The sequence below is a fragment of the Hylobates moloch genome, unplaced genomic scaffold (genome assembly GCF_009828535.3).
Source record: "Hylobates moloch isolate HMO894 unplaced genomic scaffold, HMol_V3 SCAFFOLD_10, whole genome shotgun sequence".
NCBI classification, from domain to species: domain Eukaryota; kingdom Metazoa; phylum Chordata; class Mammalia; order Primates; family Hylobatidae; genus Hylobates; species Hylobates moloch.
In genome coordinates, this window is record NW_026652285.1 from 76,925,980 (window position 1) to 76,946,330 (window position 20,351).

At 43.1% G+C, this 20,351-nt stretch overlaps 1 protein-coding gene across 2 annotated transcripts in view; it reads right to left on the bottom strand.

Moving 5' to 3' along the window:
• ABCA1 (ATP binding cassette subfamily A member 1) overlaps nt 1-20,351 on the bottom strand; it is a 147,487-nt gene that overhangs the window by 14,563 nt on the left and 112,573 nt on the right. For both annotated transcript variants that reach the window (XM_032164775.2, XM_032164777.2), the window contains 14 exons: nt 18,960-19,008; nt 18,651-18,764; nt 17,111-17,259; nt 15,337-15,461; nt 13,991-14,089; nt 10,761-10,950; nt 9,153-9,247; nt 7,803-7,835; nt 6,575-6,680; nt 5,024-5,098; nt 4,333-4,502; nt 2,919-3,096; nt 823-938; nt 566-710 (listed from right to left, as the gene is read on the bottom strand). In XM_032164775.2, coding sequence (XP_032020666.1) covers nt 566-710; nt 823-938; nt 2,919-3,096; nt 4,333-4,502; nt 5,024-5,098; nt 6,575-6,680; nt 7,803-7,835; nt 9,153-9,247; nt 10,761-10,950; nt 13,991-14,089; nt 15,337-15,461; nt 17,111-17,259; nt 18,651-18,764; nt 18,960-19,008 — 1,644 coding nt within the window. The remainder of the gene's footprint in view (nt 1-565; nt 711-822; nt 939-2,918; nt 3,097-4,332; nt 4,503-5,023; nt 5,099-6,574; nt 6,681-7,802; nt 7,836-9,152; nt 9,248-10,760; nt 10,951-13,990; nt 14,090-15,336; nt 15,462-17,110; nt 17,260-18,650; nt 18,765-18,959; nt 19,009-20,351) is intronic.

Here is a 20,351-nt window from a genome sequence, read left to right on the forward strand (position 1 = left end):
GAGCCAGCTTGGGCAACCGAGTGGATGGTAGTGCCACTGAGTGTGACAGGGATGGAAGGAAAAGCATTACGTTCCGGGGAAAGAAAACTAGGACATGTCCAGTTTGAGGTATCTGTATGCCATCTAAATGGAGCATTCCACTAGGCAAGTGAGAATGTGAGATTAGAGTTCAAGGTTACGAACAAGGCTAAAGGCATAGATCTTAGAGGTGACAATAAAAACACCAAGAGAGGTGATGGTAAAAGCCTTGGAATTGAATGGTGTCGCCCAGCTCTCGTGTGTAAAGTGGAAGGCAGAGGAGCTACTCTTGGTAACGGCAACATTGAAAAAAGAAAGAAGTAAAAAAAACTGTCAAAAGAAACCGAAAGGCTTGACCAGCAAAATGTAAGGCACAGCAAGAAAGAAAGGTGCTTTGCCTTCTCAGGGAAGACAGACTCTGAAGACGGGACAAGGCAGTCAGTAGCGTCAATACCACTGACAAGTGGAATAAGATCAAAATTGAGCACTGTCCTCTGGCTCCCAGAGATGCTCATCCCAGCGGGAGTGTTCTCTCTGCATGACTCACATTGTCGGTGAAGAGCTCCAGCACAAAGGTGGCCACGCTGCCATTGATGCCAATGAAGAGGTTCACGCTGGTGAGCACCACATAGGCTGTGCTGGGGATCTTGAACACAAAGGAGGCTGGGTACATGAGAGGTGTGATTGACCACCTGTTGAGACACAAAAAGATGAGTGTCTACTGAGAGTCCCCTGCCCTCCTTCTGACACTGGGCACCAAATGCCTTATCCACTGTGCAGCTCCCTCACTCAGAGGTGACTTACCCATACAGCAGAAGTAGAAGGGCTAGCACAGGCAGATTGGTGGAGGACACATAGGACTTCTGCTGGAAGCAGATGAAGATGATAATGACCAGTGTGGCAGGGACAACGTAATTGCACTAAAAGTGAAAACAAAGACATACAGTTTACCCCTAAATCAAATATACAACGCATCACACAAGTCTTCACCATTATCAGACAAGAAAGGGCAGATAAACATATTGCAGAGTAACTCTGAATTAATGAAGCCACATAAACTATTAATCAAAATACTGGACAATACATTTTGACAAGCATTTTCCCCTTGGCTGATTTTATAAACTACATGCCCTTTCTGTCTTTCCAACAGCCAAGTCAAGGTGTCACGCTCAGTAAACTTACTGAACGATGGATTCCCAGTCAGAGTAATTTCAATTTCACAGGCAGCAAATAAGCTTCCATTCTTCTTCCCGAAGATGATTGTGTCTGTTTCATCATTAATGCTATATTATAGTCTGCCCAAGTTCAATCTCACATGTAATCTATTTATGAGGTAACTACTCATAACATGAATGTCAGAATAGTTTCATCGCACTGAGAATAATTTTAAAGTCTGTCCTAACAGTGTATCAAGCAGTAAAATGCAGAAATAAAGACTTGACGATAGGACAATTATGAGAATTCACAGCTGGCAGAGCAAAGCACAGGCAGGGAAGTGATAGTGGGCTTGTCAGCTGCTAGAAGAACTGCAGCTTCAGACTGAGGCTCTGCCTCAGTCCAATCCTACTTGATGTGTTTATCAACAACTTAGATGAAGACATGCTTCTAGCAAATTTCAGGAGCTCTAAAGCAGGGAGGGACAGATAATACCCAGGAAGATAAGAGATGGGTTCAGGGACTTGACTTTTCATCTCTGAATCACCTATGCCTGGCATTAAGTCAGAGACATAGCACTCAGTCTGTGTTTACTGAATGGAGTAATTACTGAATCAAGATAAAACAAAAATAAAACACATGTAATTTAATATGGATAAATATAAAGTTTAGTTTCAAAAAAAATCAAATGAATTTGTATAGAATGAAGGAGACCTGAATTTCACAATCATTTGTGTGAAATGGAAGTTCTGGTTTACCACTAAGCTGCCAGTAAGACAGTGCTCCTTCCAAAATGCAAAATCTTTGTGCTGCAGTAATAGAAGTGTGGGCTAAAGATTAACTCCCTCTGGACTCATAACCATTCAGACCACAGCCTGAACACAAGGTTAATTCTTGGCTTTGCTTTTGAAAAGGGACATTAACAATATAGAGCATAGCCATACAAGGACAATCGTATCAGAAGAGTGACAAAGTCTAAGAGGCTTGGTATAAACAGCAAAGACCTCATCATCATCTCCACCACCATTGCTCATATTTGTACAGTGCTTCGGAGGTTACAAGGTGTATTCTCATATATCATCTTATCTGGGGAATACTCAGGTTAAATGAGAGTATGAAAGTTGTTTTTAAATATCCAGGGACTTGTTCGGTGGGAGAAGAATTAGATTTGCTCTGTGTAGCTTATAATTAATGGAAGTTACAGGGAGCTATATTTCAACTGTACTTTACAATAAATAGAACTTCAGAATTCCTTCAAGTCCCCCATATTGGTCCAAATAGAAGCAATATATTGTAGCAGGCACAAAAACATATTTGCAATGGATGGATAAGCTGCTGATAAAATGTATAGAGTTTTCAAACGACAAATGGCTTTCCTAGTAAGGCAAAGAACATTCTGACTCTGGAGGTTAAAACCCATCAGAGAAGTTAGAGGCATTGACTTGGAATTTTGACTTGCATCTCTCTGATTCTTGGGAAAGTTCTCACATGGGAACTTAAGTGGTAGTGGTATTAATTTTCATCATTGTGTACAGATTTTTCCCTCCGGTGTGACATGAACTCTGGTACCCAATGCTGGGTCTGGTGTCATGAAAGTGATCACCTGCCTCTGGCTATTCCTTTTTCATACATCTTTAGAGTAGCTGGAATATTTCCTGATGATAGCCAGGGCTCTTTCTTTCTTATCCATATCAATCCATGGCCCTGACAGACATTAGAAAGATACAGCAGGCCTGTGTCCTTACCATATCCCAGACAAAATTAGAGAGCCAGTAGATGACAGGCTTCACTCCACTGATGAACTGCAGGTGTTTTGCTTTGCTGACCCGCTCCTGGATCAGGAATACGACAAAGCTGGCTGGGACGAAGGACATCGCAAAGATGACGCAGATGGACACAAGGACATCCACTGATGTGGTCATCCTGGAAAGAAAAAGGGTGTGAAAATCTGAGGGGTCTTTGTTGCAGTTGGGGCCCAATCAGTGAGGACATGGACACACACACACACACACACACACAGAGAGAGAGAGAGAGAGAGAGAGAGAGATCTGAGGCACCGCCCAAGGAAAAACATCTGTTCACCAGACACATTTTATTCAGGGTTAAGATGATCATTTTTAAGTCTAAAAATATGACAATGTAAATCCCAAATTGATATTACTGAGGTCAAAAGAGTCCACTGCCACAATAAAACTAATGAAGGAAGTCAGAGTGGTTAATGGTATTCACTTTGGTCCACTGTTCGTGACCTTGTAAGAGCAGTTAAGTTGTAAATTTTCACACACAAAGGACCAGTGGGGCTTGAAAACGAAATGAGAGCAGAAATATTACTCTGTAACTACTCAAATAAATTAATATTTCTGGCTGTAAATCAACTTGAAAATAACAGTATGTAGCCTATTGATCTAACACATACAAAAATTATGTCAGATTCTTATAAGAAGAATGGTCTTATAAGCCCATTACACGGGGTCTTGGTATAAAGATCCTAGTGCCCTATATTAGTATCCTGTAGGAGTAAAGCAGAAACAGGAACTGCCATGCTGCATATACAGGAGAGGTATCTAATGTGTGCGAAACATCAACTCTGTGCTGAGTGCTGGCCTTGGCAATTTACATGAACTGCCTCATTTAATATTATACATCTATAAAGTTTAGAGACCAGATTCAAACCCAGATCTGTATGACTCCAAAGCCTGCATACTTTAAACTAGCCCATCCTGGCTTTAAACTTCACACACACACACACACACACACACACACACACACACACACAGAGCTTAATTTAGGCATTAAAGATACAAGCTAATAAAAACATATTCCACCAAGTTTAAAACAGTGGTTTTTAAACAAATCAAACTGATTAAACACTTATAATTAAATTATAATTTAATTAACAATTTTTGGACTCACTTTATATGAATTCACTAAATGTTATGATTTTTACATATCAGTGTCATTTTCTCTTCTGCAGTTCAAGAAGCCCAACCAGCCAATTTGTAAACTTATCACTTCTGCCCAGAGCCTGGATCAACCCAGATTTATCATAACGTAACGGTCTGTGCAGCTGTTCCCCTACAATGAGCTTCATATTTTTCTCCCCTCCTCCATGACCTTCTCCTTGCCCCACTCCATCCATTCAGACACAGCTACACTTACAGAGCCACCTCGGAGAGCTGCTGCTTGGTGAGATTCAGGGGATGATTGAAAGCAGTAATTCCATAACGGCTAGGGTTCTCTCCCTTTTGCAGGTTGGCCCGGAGAATGGCATTGTTGATGACATTCAGGAAAGAGCTGATTGCATGCCAGCCCTTGTTATTGAACCACACCTGAAAGAAAACATACCAGGTACAAGGTAATGCCCCCAAACCCTGCTCCTGCAGGCACGTGCACAAACACCAACCATGCCCATAAACCTCAGAAGGAAATTCTGGTCACCTACCAAGGCAAAACACTAGGATCAGAGAACATGGCAAAGTAATTATAGTGTTCAGGACACAGTGATCACTGACTATGTGGGAAGGCGCTGTGGTGAGGACCTTATACCTTTAACTCATTGAATTCTCACAACAGTTTGGAGGTAGCCAAGACTATTGTCTCCATTTCACAGATGAGGGAACTGAGGCTTAGACAGGTTAAGTAACTTAGTCAAGGTTACCTGGTATGGCTGGTGGCAAAGCAAATTCTCTGAATCACTACACTATACCGTACTGCCTCTCTGATAAAATTAACAGTTTGCTCTTTTCTGTTGTGAATGCCCCTGCCAATTTTACCATGAGTTGAAAGTACTCCAGGAAACATAAGGATTATTGTTCATCAAAAAGCTACTAGAACAAAGACAGTGGTTTACCTTGACATTATTTTTGGTGTCCAGTCCTGTCATAAACCTTCCCAAGCTGTTGAGAAATCGATCGGCAGAACTGTCCTGTAAACAACAGAAACCTGCCTCAGTTGTGACTGTTCACATAGATAAGGGGCAACTGTCAATCTGGAACCTGTGGGCAACAGGACGGCCCTGTGAAGAGCAATACCACTATTTCCTTGTTCACTGAAATTAAATGTGAAGCCACTAAATAAACGGCTCCTGAGAACCAAGTGACCAGAAATCTACAGCAGTGATGCTGCCATGATGCCACAAGTCTAGAAGGAATCACAGAGAAATCCTGGGATGCAAAGCCCCAAGATATTAATGTCTGGTTATCACAGTGGGGTGAGGAGTCCTCAAAGTGCTCCACCGGCATCATCTGAAGAGCCAGAACCACGCTCTGCCTGCAGATGTGCCAGATACATGGGACCATCACTCAAAAGCAGAGTTGTGGACTCTACGACTATCACTGCTGTCCACAATCCTAGGGTCCATTTTATCAGAGCCCCTTAATTCTCACTTAAAAATGGTAAACCTGAGACACAGAAAAATGAAGTGAGTACTTATCAGGTCCTGCAGACCAGCTTGCCAGCTTAAAAAAAAAAAAAATGATTCATTTCCTATTTAGTCAGTGATTGTTTCAGCGAAGTACGTTTGAAACCCAGTTTATTTACCAACTGGCCAAATTTGTAAATCTAGTTGTTCTGAGAGCTTTTTTTGAGACGGAGTCTCGCTCTGTCGTCCAGGCTGGAGTGCAGTGGGTTCACTGCAACCTCTGCCTCCCGGGTTCAAGCAATTCTCTCACCTCAGCCTCCCGAGTAGCTGGGATTACAGGCGCACGCCACCATGCCCGGCTAATTTTTCTATGTTTTTGGCAGAGACGGGGTTTCATTCACCATGTTGGCCAGGCTGGTCTCAAACTCCTGACCTTGTGATCCCCCCCCGCCTCAGCCTCCCAAAGTGCTGGGATTACAGGTGTAAGCCACTATGCCCGGCCTCTGAGAGCTTTTAAATCTCTGGATTTTTTAAATTTTTTTTTTGAGATGGAGTTTTGCTCTTGTTGCCCAGGCTGGAGTGCGACGGTGCGATCTTGGCTCACTGCAACTTCTGCCTACAGGATTCAAGCGATTCTCCTGCCTCAGCCTCCCAAGTAGCTGGGATTACAGGTGTGTGCCACCAAGCCCAGCTCATTTTTTTGTATTTTTAGTAGATATGGGGTTTCGTCACGTAGGCCAGGCTGGTCTCGAACAACTGACCTCAAGTGATCCACCCGCTTCGGCCTCTCAAAGTGCTATGATTACAAGCATGAGCCACGGCTCCTGGCCTCTGGATTTGTTTTTGACCTACACTTTGAAACGTACAACTAAGTAATTCAGTGTTGTCTGGCTCAAATCACTAAATGCCAAAGACGGCTCTGTATGCCAACATATTCAGAACAATGAGCTTCCAGGTGATCCGTTTAACCTGCCAACTACTCCTATATCCCAGCAGCTACATGCCCATTTTTCCTGATACATCTTACGATAGATATTGTACCTTGGCCAGCTTTAGGTGTTTCTTCATTTGTTTGATGGCATCATTAACTTCTTGACTCGGAGGAAGTGCCTGAGTATTACTGACACCCAGGGAAAAGCCGCCATACCTAAAAGAACAGCCTGACATTAAAACCCAGACAGTGGGGTGCACAGTATCATCAGCAGCAGACTCAGTGTGAGTGTGTACAAGGTTCACTGAGTCAAATTCCTATTCAAAGGAGGGCTCAATTTTGCCTCAGAGAAGTTACATGTCAGCTTCCTCTAATAAATCTTGGCAATCTCTTAACTCCCATGGTTTCTGCCCAGCAGGGAGGACCTGGCCTGATTACACACACAGTTAGATGGCTGAGACATCGAGGAAAGAATGGTGTTTCATCTCACAGATGCTCCTCCGACCCAGCGGCTCGGGCGTGAACGTGGGTCTGGAGGCAAGCAGATGGGGAGTTGGGAGAGTGGGAACCCTGCACTGTCCAGAGTAGGCTGTGCTGGCCTTACACACAGGCTCTGGCTCCTTTCTAGCATGGGGGCTATTATAGGGGCCTGTGTCTGCTCTGCCCAGAGATCCAGGGGTCCTGGCCCTTGGGGAAAGGCAGAGAGAAAAGGTGGAAATCAGTAACAAGGAGCCTTCGGGCCCCGTGAGGTAGCCACATCACCGATCTCATTTTCCATGATGGACAAACTGGCTTCAAGAACTCTTCTGTCCCCAGTCCCACCTGTTCCTTCAAAACCCAGACGGACAAATGGGTTGAAATACAGTGCAAAGAGATGGTTTTGGCGCTTCTTATTTCCTCTAAGACTTTCTTAGTCCCTTGCTAAATGCCTAGAAATTGTCCTTGAGTCCTTAAGAAGCCTTGGGAATCTGGTTTGGGGGGAAAGTACAAGTAGGTATTCCCCTCACAACACTACTTACTTGAAATCCCTAGACACCTGCAGGAGATTTCTGATTCTCCTCAAGGAAATCAGTACATCAAATATTTCAGAGGCCTCTGGAGGGGCTGCTGGGCACTGAGCCACGATGCTCTAGGCAGAAACTCTATAAAGCAGGCCTAATCTAAATCTGTCTGTGCCCCGTGTGCTCCACATGTTCACAGGGCTTCTGGCCTCCTCACGGTGAGATGGCACCCACAAGTGTGTGAGTGACAAACAATCCCCAAGGCTTTCTTCAATCCAAGACTCCTACAACACCATCCTGCTCCTGACCTAAAGGTGCCAGAAAGACAGCAACTCACCTAAATTCATTCACCCAGATCTTGTTCTTTAAGCTGCAGAGACAAAGAAACAAAAAATCAGTTCAAAGAAAGCACCGAGCCTATTCCTGATGATGCAAAAGGATAAATATCCACCTGAGGATATAGGGAAGGGACGGAAATAACCCTAGAATCAGGCTGGCTTTGTAGGGCTGTGCTAGAGAAAAGAAGCCTGTGTTCAGGCCTCTTCCAGCCTTCTCTCCAACATAAATACCTCATTACTTATATGAGAACCAGGCCTTGGGTTAAACCAATTTACAAACCATCTTATAGACCAAGATGTAACCAAACTAGAAGCTTTTTCTTTTTTTTTTTTTTTTTTTTTTAGTGATGGTTTCGCTCTTGTTGCCCAAGCTGGAGTGCAATGGCTTGACCTCAGCTCACTGCAAGGTTCAAGCTCACCTCCCAGGTTCAAGCAATTCTCCTGCCTCAGCCTCCCAAGTAGCTGGGATTACAGGCATGCACCACCACGCCCAGCTTATTTTGTATTTTTAGTAGAGATGGGGTTTCCCCATGTTGGCCAGGCTGGTCTCAAACTCCTGACCTCAAGTGATCCACCCGCCTTGGCCTCCTAAAGTGCTGGGATTACAGGCATGAGCCACCGTGCCCGGCCTAGAAGCTTTTTCAATTAACAATAACATTTCAATTGTGGATGACATATGGAGAAGTTATGGTTCTTTCTTGGAAACTCATGGTCACTATCATTCCAGCATGCCCGTGCCATTTAAAGTCACTGAGAAACTCCTAAGTGAAAGAACCCAACTGACCAAGTTGATGGGAAGGAAACCAGAACAAACATTTGCTGAGCCAAGCATTCAACACTAGGCTGCCATGTCCCAGGAAGCTAGAAGGCTCTCCCAAGGCTCCACAGCCAAGGCAGGCTCCTAAACCTTCCCAGGGCTTCCTCCACGAGACCACAAATTATCATGGAGTCCCCCATCAGAGAGTACCCAAGGCACTCTACGTACATCATTTAATTTAGTCCCCAAGACAAACTTAAAAGAGCAACGTTAATATCACAATTTAGATAAACTAAGGCCTTAAAAGGATAACCAGTTACCAGGTCAAGGTGCTACTAAGTGGCAGAATTTGACTTTGAATCCATTTCTATTTTCATTCTAGACCAGGCTGCCTCAGCCTTGAAGCTGACAACTGAAAGTTCATAGTCTCTCTCGTCATCTTTTCTAGTTTGGGATAATATCCTAAACTTCCAATAGACAGAATCAGGCCATAATCTGGCATTTCCCCCACTGTTCCAGTCTGTTATTTGTAGGTCTTTAATTCCTCTAATTAGTAATAATAAGGCAGGGGCCAAGTTTAGTAAAAAGTCACCTTTTGGCTATGATCTGCACATACGTCTTCACCAGATAATCCGAAATGTTTCTTCCCGTCAGGTCCTGAAGGATATCGGCAGTGTTTTGTTTTCTCTGTCATCACATGAAAACCAAGCATACGGGTCTTTATAGACAAGAATTGAAACAGAAAACAAATCAAGGACAACAGTGACCATGTCCACAGTGTGACCGGAAACCTGACTACAGGTCCCAGACACTGCCCTCAGTCAACCAGCACTGAGACTTGGTTCACCCTGCCCCCGGCACTGGTAATTCACTTACATCAAGCCAAGGTCTTTCCCAAGAATTTATTCTGAACATCTAAACAATAAACATTGAAATGAGATTCTTTGTAGTCAAGAGATTTTTAGGAAGCACCATCATTCACTATGCCTAATAAATCTTCTGTTCACCGGAGTTATACTGATGACTAGATTAGCTGTTATTTTATTCATTTTATTTTTTGATATGGAGTTTTGCTGTGTTGCTCAGGCTGGAGTGCAGTGGTGCAATTTTGGCTCCCTGCGACCTCCACCTCCCAGGTTCAAGCAGTTCTCTTGCCTCAGCCTCCCAAGTAACTGGGATTACAGGCATGTGCCACCATGCCTGGCTAATTTTTGAATTTTTAGTAGAGACAGCGTTTCACCACATTGGCCAAGCTGGTTTCAAACTCCTGACCTTAGGTGATCAGTCCACCTCGGCATCCCAAAATACTAAGATTACAGGTGTGAGCCACCCCGCACCTGGCCTAGCTATTATTTTCAAGAGTGGTAACCAAGACTTCTTTTAGTTCTTGTACTCATTTAGAATTGCTTGTCCTCGTCCTGCAGTTTGGTTGCTGATAAAAGCAGCAGAGAGCTATCATAAGCACTCCTCTTCCTGAAATTCTCAAGAAAAAAAAAATGGCTCAGGACTCTTTCCCAGAGTCTTTAAGAATACCAGAGTTGACAAGATCCACAGGAGTTTTCTGGTCCAGCCTCCCTAATTCAGAGGTGAAGAAACAGGCCCAGGCCTGTCAAAGGCTACCAGCTCATTTGTTGCAGAGCCAAGGTTGGAAGCCAGGCCTGTCACAGTCTGTCCTGTGACTTTACTGCTGTGGGACAGGGATGGGCACAGTGTGGTCCAAACCTTCTCCCCTCAAAACTCACATTTTTTTTCCTATGATAAGAAGCAAGTTAAAGACTGAAACAGGGCTGGGTGCAGTGGCTCACGCCTGTAATCCCAGCACTTTGGGAGGCTGAGGCGGGTGGATCACCTGAGGTCAGGAGTTCCAGACCAGCCTAGCCAACATGGCAAAACCCTATCTCTACTAAGAACACAAAAATCAGCTGGACATGGTGGTGTGTGCCTGTAATCCCAGCTACTCGGGAGGCTGAGGCAGGAGAATCGATTGAACCTGGGAGGTGGAGGTTGCAGTGAGACAAGATCATGCCACTGCACTCCAGCCTGGGTGACAGAGCAAGACTCCACCTCAAAAAAAACTAAAAAGAAAAAAGACTGAAACATACCCTCCCAACATGCTATCTCACTCATTCCTGCTTCCAAGTGGAAGCTACCAGCCCATCCTGCACCCCTTCTGCCCAATTACACCCTGAAAGTGACTCACTTGTGGAGGAGGCAGCCCCCCTGCCCCTGGGGGACACACTGGCAGCATCTTCTTGATTTTGTCGCTGCTACACTGGCATGCAGGTGAAGGGTTCTGCATCGTCCAGTTCCCATTCTGGAAGAGGTCCATGATGGTCTGGGGAACTGGGGCAGTGGTCCACTCTTCCTCCCCTGCCTGGCAGGGCATGTTTCTGCAAAGGGAAGACAGCAAGAATAGGATTACCCGAGAGGGCCTGGCCTTTCTGTTGCCTCGGGAGCACAGGATCATTCCATAACCACCACAAACATGCATCTATTCCCTCACCATTTGGAAAAGACAAGCATGATCTCATTTGATTGCTTGATCCCACAACAGCCTTGTATGCTGTGATATCATTTATATCATCATTATGTATCATTTTATACATAAGTAAAATAGAATGCAAAGAGGCCCTAAATGTTTACATACTGAACTCAGTTCAATCCAATCAACCAACCATTTGCTCACACAACAAATATTCATTGAGCATCTACTACATGCCAGATGCTGTCCAGTATATTCGAGGGCCTAAGGTGAAAATATCTGCCTTCATGGAGGCGTATGCCCATGGAGGAGTCGAACAACAAATAAACTAATAAGATAATCTTAGATGACCCAAAATAAAGCTAAATAAAAAGACAGTGACTGGGGAGAATGAACCTACTGAAAAGAAGACATTTCAGCCAAAACATAAACAATGATGGACAACAAGCTGGGCAAAGATTTGGTGAAAAGAACATTCTGAGCAAAAGTGATGGCAAGTGCAGGTACAAAGGCCCTAGGAAGAAATGCGTTTCTATTTTTTAGGAATAACAGGAAGACAACATGGCTGGAGTAGGATAAGCTACGAAGAAGAGTAATGACAATCGAGGAGGAGAGGAGCCAGATGAGAGAGGCCTGGGAAAGAGTCTGGATCTTATGCTCGACGTGCTGAAAAATGAGTAGAGAGTGGCCAGATCCAATTTATGTTCTCAAGTGAGTAGAGAATTGGGGGATGACTGGGGTGAGAGTGCTCGCCACGTAAAGAGCTACGCTGTCTACAAACTTTCCCTGGAGATAAGACACAAAGCCTTTAACCTCGTCTCCAGCTCTGAATTACTGTGGGACATCAGCAGGTCCCCTGCTCTTTTGGGGGCTTATTTTTTCCACTGGCAAAATAAAAGTTTAAAATGACTTGATTCAACAAGTCATTTCCAGTTCCCTTCCAGTTTCAGAATTCCACAATTTAAAGTAAAGCTACAGCAATTATTTATTATTAAATATTAAATATAATTGCCGGACACGATGGCTCATGCCTGTAATCCCAGAACTTTGGGAGGTGAAGGCGGGTGGATCACTAAGTCGGGAGTTCAAGACCATCCTGTCCAACATGGTGAAACTCCGTCTCTACTAAAATTAGAAAAATTAGCCGGTGTGGTGGCACGTGCTTTTAATCCCAGCTACTCAGGAGGCTGAGGCAGGAGAATCACTTGAACCTGGGAGGCAGAGGTGGCAGTGAGCCAAGATTGAGCCACTGCACTCGAGCCTGGGCAACAGAGCAAGACTCTGTCTCAAAAAAAAAAAAAAAAAAAAAAAAAAAATATATATATATATATATATACACACACACACACACACACACACATTATATAAATATATATTTTTAACTATTTCTTATTGTTTTCTTAAGTATTAAAAATTCAGATGAACAGTTTTCCAGATTGATCTCTAATTGTCTCCTTAAAGCACCTGAACTGACTAGAAAGTCACACTAAGACACGCTGCCCTCCTGAAGCTTACACTCTGAACATTCAAAAGGGGATTGGCTGAGACAAATTTAAATACAGCTGAGACATGCTCCTGTCAAATTTCCTTCAGGTCCACCATTTTTTTTGCAAAACCTAAAAATTTGAATTTCAGTAAGAGTTGTAAGGATAAAGGCTCTTCCTTCCAACCACCTCTGGCAGACTGTAGGTGGGGCTCAGACATCATGTTTGAACCCTCTGATGTCAGGGCCGGGCCTCTTTCGTCTCTACGGGCTGGCTCTCAGCCCAGTTCTGGCTCCTACAGAGCCTTCCTAAGCTAGCATCAATCCATGAGTTCATATGGTTCAGCTGGCCAGTGGTGACTCCAGATAACTATATTATCATCTCATCTCATGCTTCTATCTTCCCTACACAACCTTCAAGTGAAAAATCCAAGGCACCATGAAATCCAGATAGGCCATGTCTGTGTCCTTCTCTATCCCTGTCATCTGGTTATTTGGGAACCAATATTGGCTGCTAGGATTTACCACCCATTATGTACTAACTACTAAGTACTAACAAGTATTTAGTAACTATCCAATACTAATTAAGAACAAACAAGCATACAGTAGCTATCCATTTAGAAATCTGCTCTAGAACCTTGTATAAACAGGTTATCGTGTTCACTGTTCTGTGGTGTGCAGAGTCACCCATCTTCCCCATAAAATTTGAAAGTCAAGTTTGCCCCTCTCTTCAATTCTCCAGCACCTTCCCACCTTGCCATAATTTCTCAGAGATCACTGTTGTTTCACGACCTCAGCTGAGATTCTGCCTAAACCTGGAAACACTAACCCACCTGTGCCAGCCTTGAGACTGCCTCCTAAGATCCTCACCTCTCCACCATCTTCACTCACGGTGCTCTGGTGACCTCCCTTCCCCCACACTCACTTCAGAGTCATATGGATGCTTCGCTGAATTTATTTATCCACTGCTTACTTTTTAAAAGGGGGTTTTGAAGGAAAGTACAATAAAAATATACAATTTGAGAAGAACAAAGTATCCCTTTTTATAAAAATTCATATGCCATCTTTTCAGATTATAAAAGCGAAGAAGCTGATAAAACCTGAAAATCGTATATAATGAGAGCCTACTGAAGCACTTAAGTACAGGGGCTGGGAGAGAAAGAAAGGAAAAGCATTTCATCAGTAAGTGTAAAATGCTATTTAAATTAAATATTAATGTTCTAAATCAGTAAACAAATGTCTGTAATGATGTGCCTTGCACGGTGTTAGAAGACTCTCCAAACGTTTGTCCCCAGATAATTTAGTTCGGTTACTACCTTGGCTTTTTGTAATTAAAACATAATAATAATTCAAAGGGCAAATTCTGGCGGTCACAGTGTGGCATGCAGTTGATAAATGCAGCATATTAGAAATCAAACCAGGCGACAAGCACAAGAAGCCTGCTTATGGCTAAAGTGGCACTCACGGGATTGGGTTTCCTTCCATACAGCGGGTCCCGAAGCCAGGGTCTTTCGTGAGGGCGTTTAAGAGTTCCAGGGTTCCCGTGTCCTCAGGAGCATCATTGCTGTGGGTACATGAGAGGCAGCCAGCTTAGTAATTCATTAAAACCAGTAATCAAGAGATAAAAATGTTTTTATAAATTAAACATTTTAGGAAGCATTTCTCTGTGACAGGCTCTTAAAACAGAAATGAACAAAACACGGAAACCACCCAGAAGGATCTCAGACTCTGGCCCTGCATTCAGCATCAGGGTGACATAGAGCACCCCAAAGTGGAGCTTGTATAAATGGGCTATATGTATAAAGGTGTGTATGTGTACACACATGTACATACACATATACATTTATATATTTTTTTAATTTGAAGAAAATCAACTCATTAAATATTTCAAAAAGTGCTTTTACAATTATCCCTTTGGCACAGACAAACAGGATTTTCCAAGAAAGGGCAAGAAAACTTTGTACTCTTTGCATGCACAACTAGAAAGCACAAAAATAACAGGCACAGGTCACAAACACATGCTATGTTCCACAACTACAGGCAATACAGGGTCAGCAGCTGGAAAGGAAAAAATAAAGTAAACCTGGACTATGTAAGAAGAAAATGTGGGCTTAGAGAAAAAGAGGCCAACTCACATTTACATATATATATATTTTTATATATATATATATATAAAAAATAAAATTTTTTTTTTAATGCTTCCCTTTTGTATCACTGATACAGTTCCCCCATCTACAGGTCTACAAATCGTTCAGGACTGAAGAAAGCTCCTGCTAACAAGACCCAGAAAAATCCTCCGTCCTTTTCTTTGATGTAATGTATTGTTACGGAGTGGGGGATATTTTTATCTAAAGAACAAACACTACCTAATATCGCAAATATAACAGAATAGATAATAATTACACGAATTATACTTTGCAGAAAACAAGTCTCTGGAGGTTCTATGCTTTGACAGTGTGCCCTGTGACTCAATTACAGAATTAAAATACAGCTCCACAAATCCAAATATTTTATAACTTAATCATGGATTTTTGCAAGGGTGGATTATTTTACCTAAAACACATGTGGCTGTTCCTGACAACAGTAGGATGAACAGGAGAGAGGCTGAAAGGCTCAACAGAAGACTGGCCTATTATTCAGGGTTAGTTCGCTGCTGTTCTATGCATGCAGTATTAGCTTATACAGGGACTTGAGCCACAGCAGTAAAATTCATTCCACTGTGTAATTCTGAAGTCCATTCCTTTGACCCTCATAAACATCTTTGGTCTGCTTGAATCTTACCCCCTCCTGGGACGCAGAAGACAAACATACCTGACAAATGTGTACTGTTCGTTGTACATCCAAGGCTGAAGTTCCAGGCTGGGGTACTTGCCAAAGGGTGGCACGATCAGGCTGAACACAAGGGCAATGCAGACAAACACAGCTGGCAAGACAATCTTTACCCAGGCAGTGGAGGGGGCAAGGGGACAGCAGGAAATGGCAAGTGTTAGAAACAAGGCCAAGGGGCAAATCCCTACGAGTCCAGCCAGCCTCCCCGACCAACCAGCACGGCAATGAGGAGTGCAGGGCCTGTGACTGTGCTGCACCAACGCATTCTTGGCAGCTGGGAAGCAATGGAGCCTGAAAACTAAACCTTTTCTCTGGCAACACAAGGCCAGAGGCCATGGCCACCTGGCATAGGCACTAAGCCAAGAAGTTCACAAAGTAAATAGTGCTCACATTCAGGGTGACTCAGAACACTGGGTCCTGCCCTTCTTCCTCCTGAAGACTGAGAAAGACTACATTGGGCCATGAACCCAGGACCAGGGGCCAGAAGTCCTGAATCCTGGTTCTGTCTCTAGTACAAGTGCACCCTTGTGAAGTTACTCTCCCCACTGGCCTCAGTTTTCTCATTTTAATCTGAGGTCTGAGAACACACGGCCCATTCAAATCCTACACTACAATAAAACCAAATCTGCAGCAACGGCTCCAATCACGGACAACCGTAGTCATTATCTCCTGCGATAGTCTTAGAAAGAATAAATATCCAATTCCTTCTTCAACCTCCTAAGACTTTCTACCATATCTTCTCTGAAAAAAAAAAATGACTTGGGTATACTTTATAAGTTAACCCAAAGCTCCTTCCATTTATTGTTGAGAAATGTATCCCTTATAACCTTAAAGATTCAAATAATGCCCCCAATTCTAATGTTCTGGGATTTCAATGCAGAAAATTAGCATTGAGTGAATAATTCTGTATAATAACTACTATAATGAGAATTATCTCTATGTTGTCATTATTTGTGGTTGCATTATCAATGGTCATCATCAACAAACAAAGGTAACTGAGGATCAGAGAGACTAAGCAGCTTGCCCAAGGTCACATAGCCAATAAGTAGCAAAGTCAGGATTCAACTCCAGCTCTGTATGCTCCAAACCGGCTCTTAACAATATCGACATCATCGATATGGAAGACTCTCTGCAGACCTTTTCTCTACATTTCTTGATTTTATAGAGTGAAAAAATTTAACCCTTCTAACTAAGCAAGTTAGCATGCAAACACTGACATGCAGACAATAGTGTAACAAGTCTTCTCTGTTGGCCAACTATATTCTGACCTATCTTTTCTATCAGTTTAAGTTAAACATCAACTCAGAGAAAAATCATGTTTCTAGTAAGTTCACATGTCAAGTGCATCTGGGCATAACAACTGTCATGTTATGACAGCTGAATATACCCAACCAGTTTTTCTACACTTGTCCTTTCTGTGTTCTCCTCCAAAATAAAAATAACATATACACACACAAAACTAAGCACTTACTAATGTCAGGCCCCATTCTAAGCACCTACTCATTTTTATTTTCCTAACAACCCTGTATTGCAGGTAATATTATTATCCCCATTTTACAGATGAGGAGATTGAGGTGTAGAGAAGTAACTTGCCAGCAGATACACAACTGGCAAGGAATAGAACTGGGACTGAAATACAGACAAATCTGGCTCCGGCATCCATATCTTGACCAGGATGCTATCTTGCCTTCACTGGTCACAGAGCCTGCAGCCTACCCATGAAGCCAGAGTCTCTGGCGAAAACAGCACATCTCACCTGAGCAAAAAATCCTTTCCGACTCCGTCTGGCAATTAGCAGTCTCTTCCACAAAAGGGCCACAAACTGTTGCTGTGTAAGTTTCCAGCCTTTCACCTGGTAGGAGCCTTTGCCATCCATCCCACTGAGCAAGTCTGTCTCTCTGGATTCTGCAAGAAGCCAACACTGAAGGTTACCTATTATCTTACGTGTTTTCGGAATTGCCACGCTCCTTCTTCTGGTGTCTTCAACAACTATCTTGGAGGCGTGTGTCTGAAGATAAAAGTTTCTCAGAAGTAAAGGGCTTTCATGAAAAAGCTATGTCCAAGGAAAAGTTATGACTCAAAATGTCTAACAGTAGCAGTCTCTGCCTTTCAGTCCTTGTCTGATAAGTACAGAAAACAAAGGTGTCTTGAGACAACTGAAAAGAGGTGTTCATGTGTAACCAGGTGTTATAGCCAGCCATTCGGATGAATCAAGTCATCAATTTCTTATGGACTATTCTATGAAACAGGTCATGTACATAGCTTGACATATTTGAGAACACACAATAGCAATTAGCATCTCAGCTTCTCACCCTATTATATTTTGGTAAAACGTGGACACATTTCAAATGATCTAAGTACTGATACTGTATGAAGTCAGGCAGTTATATATAATGTAAGAGCCATACACTGTTGTGAGCAGGGGTGAGAGAGAATTGGAAACTTTTCTGTTCCTAAAAATTTTCTAGAAATCCTTGTCCTAAACTAATGATACCTAACTGATGTGCTTTTACATCTTAATATTTGTTTGATGTCTTATCTCTCCTCTCCATCTCAGTTAAACACACAAAGACACACTCATCCAAAATATCTAAGTCTTTTTTGTTCTTTTTTGAGATGGAGTTTTCACTCTTGTTGCCCAGTCTGGAGTGCAATGGTGCAACCTTGGCTCACTGCAACCTCTGCCTCCCAGGTTCAAGCGATTCTCCTGCCTCAGCCTCCCAAGTAGCTGGGATCACAGGCATGTGCCACCACACTCAGCCAATTTTTTGTATTTAGTAGAGACGGGGTTTCACCTTGTTGGTCAGGCTTGTCTCAAACTCCTGACCTCAGGTGGTCTACCCACCTCAGCCTCTCAAAGCACTGGGATTACAGGCATGAGCCACCATGCCCAGCCTCAAATACCTAAGTCTTAGGGTACAATTTAACAGCAAATTCCCCTTTCTGACTCTTTCAAAATCACTCATCTACTCGAATGAATATTTGTTCAACAACTAAACAGCTAATGTATACAAGAAACTAGGACCCTGCAGAAAAGATAATAAATACATGGGTTCAGAGGACTGAGGCACCATCTTTACGTCTTTAAAGGAAGTGATATGGATAGGCTCCTTCAGGTTTGATCACATGCACGATGCTGCAAAGAACAAGTGGCTTTTATCATTTCCTCACTTCTCTTTGGACTCTGTAGGGATCTATCACCTTGGCTAAAGGCCATCCAAAGAAAACAGCTGACAGCATGAGAGAGAATTTCACATTCAAACAGTGGGACACTATTTGACCTTGCCCTAACAGACCTGGGTCTATGTCGGAATCATTTGGATCAGCAGCATCGTCTTCAGTGAACGGGCGAAGACAGCTCTGCTTGTCCCCGAAGGCCCGCCTGTTTCGTCTTGCTGGCAAGGTACCATCTGAAGGCACAAGGAAAGAATCCCATACTTTATTTTATTTACAACAAAACAAACCTTCCCCATCTGCAACAAACCTACACTCTACAAATGAGAATGCAATAGAACAATTCAAAGGGAAAGGAACAATACTCGTGCGCTGAGAAAGCCAGCAGGAGGCACTATCTTAAGTGTGCCCTTCCCCTTCAAGGCAGTTACCTGAGGTCTCAGCATCCACCCCACTCTCTTCGGCCACCTTGAGGAATATCTGGAAAATGAGAGAAAGAACATTATAAGCACCAACATTACGAGAGTAGTCACCACTGCCATGATTATTATATTACTAAGTGGCACGTTAGCCCCTTAAAACAGAGAAAGTAGAAGCCACATTTCTCAATAACACTTTATCAGAGTCACTTGGGAGAAAAGCCATTTTTACCAGAGAACATTTCCTCAGTGGTGAGAGCTATCAATCTAGACAATCATTTTCAAATTAAAGCTATGGCTGAGCACGGTGGCTCAGGCCTATAATCCCAGCATTTTGGGAGGCCAAAGTGGGCAGATCACCTGAGGTCCGGAGCTCGAGACCAGCCTGACCAACATGGAGAAAACCCGTCTCTACTAAAAATACAAAATAAGCTGGGCATGGTAGCACATGCTTGTAATCCCAGCTATTCAGGAGGCTGAGGCAGGAGAATCGCTTGAACCCGGGAGGTGGAGGTTGCAGTGAGCCAAGATCGCAAAACTGCACTCCAGCTTGGGCAATAAGAGCAGAACTCCAGTCTCATCAAAAATTAAAAAAATTCAAAAAAAAAAAAAGCTATGACAGTAGGACACTGTAGCAGAAGAAATTTGTTCTGAACCTACAGGGAGTGAGTCAAGTGGCTTCTTTCAGGACTGTGGCTCTAAATCTTTGAGTAGGCTAGTACTATGATAAGTTATCCAAGACAGAATGAGCAGGAGGAAATAGAGCACTAGAAATATGTTGGCAGCGATTCAAACATCAGAAGAGAATCTGAATGAGCGCAATAATTTCCAAACTCTAGTCTACAGACCACTGCATCCAAAGTATGCAATAGAAGTACAGACTTCAAGGCCTTACCTCCAGAAATTCTGATTCACAGGCCCTGAAGCCAAACCTTAGTATGTTTATTTTTAGTAATATCCCTAGGTGATTCTGCTGCACTGTCAAGCTTGGAGACCACTGGGCCAGACAGCTTTTATATCCCCTTCAGCCCTCAAGGTCTGTGATGTTGTATCTCTAAGGGGAGGCATTACATTGATAGAGAGACGATGGACTTTGAAGCCCCAAACCCCTGATTCTGAATCTCATGTCAGCATTCCTGAGTGTTCATTTTTTCATGTTTTTTTGAGAATTAAATGAGGTCACAGTGATTAAAAAAACAAAAAAACAAATCTCAGCACCTGGCACAAGTAGACTATCCATCCATAAACGTTGGTCATTTCCTATGTATGAGAATCCAGTTAATACTTGGCTGTGACACAGTCACACAAGGGAATTGCTCCTGATTCTGATTCAGTAGGTCTGAGCTGGGCCCAAGGTGCTGAATTTCTAACAAGTTCCCAAGTGATCCTGCTGCCGCCAGTTCT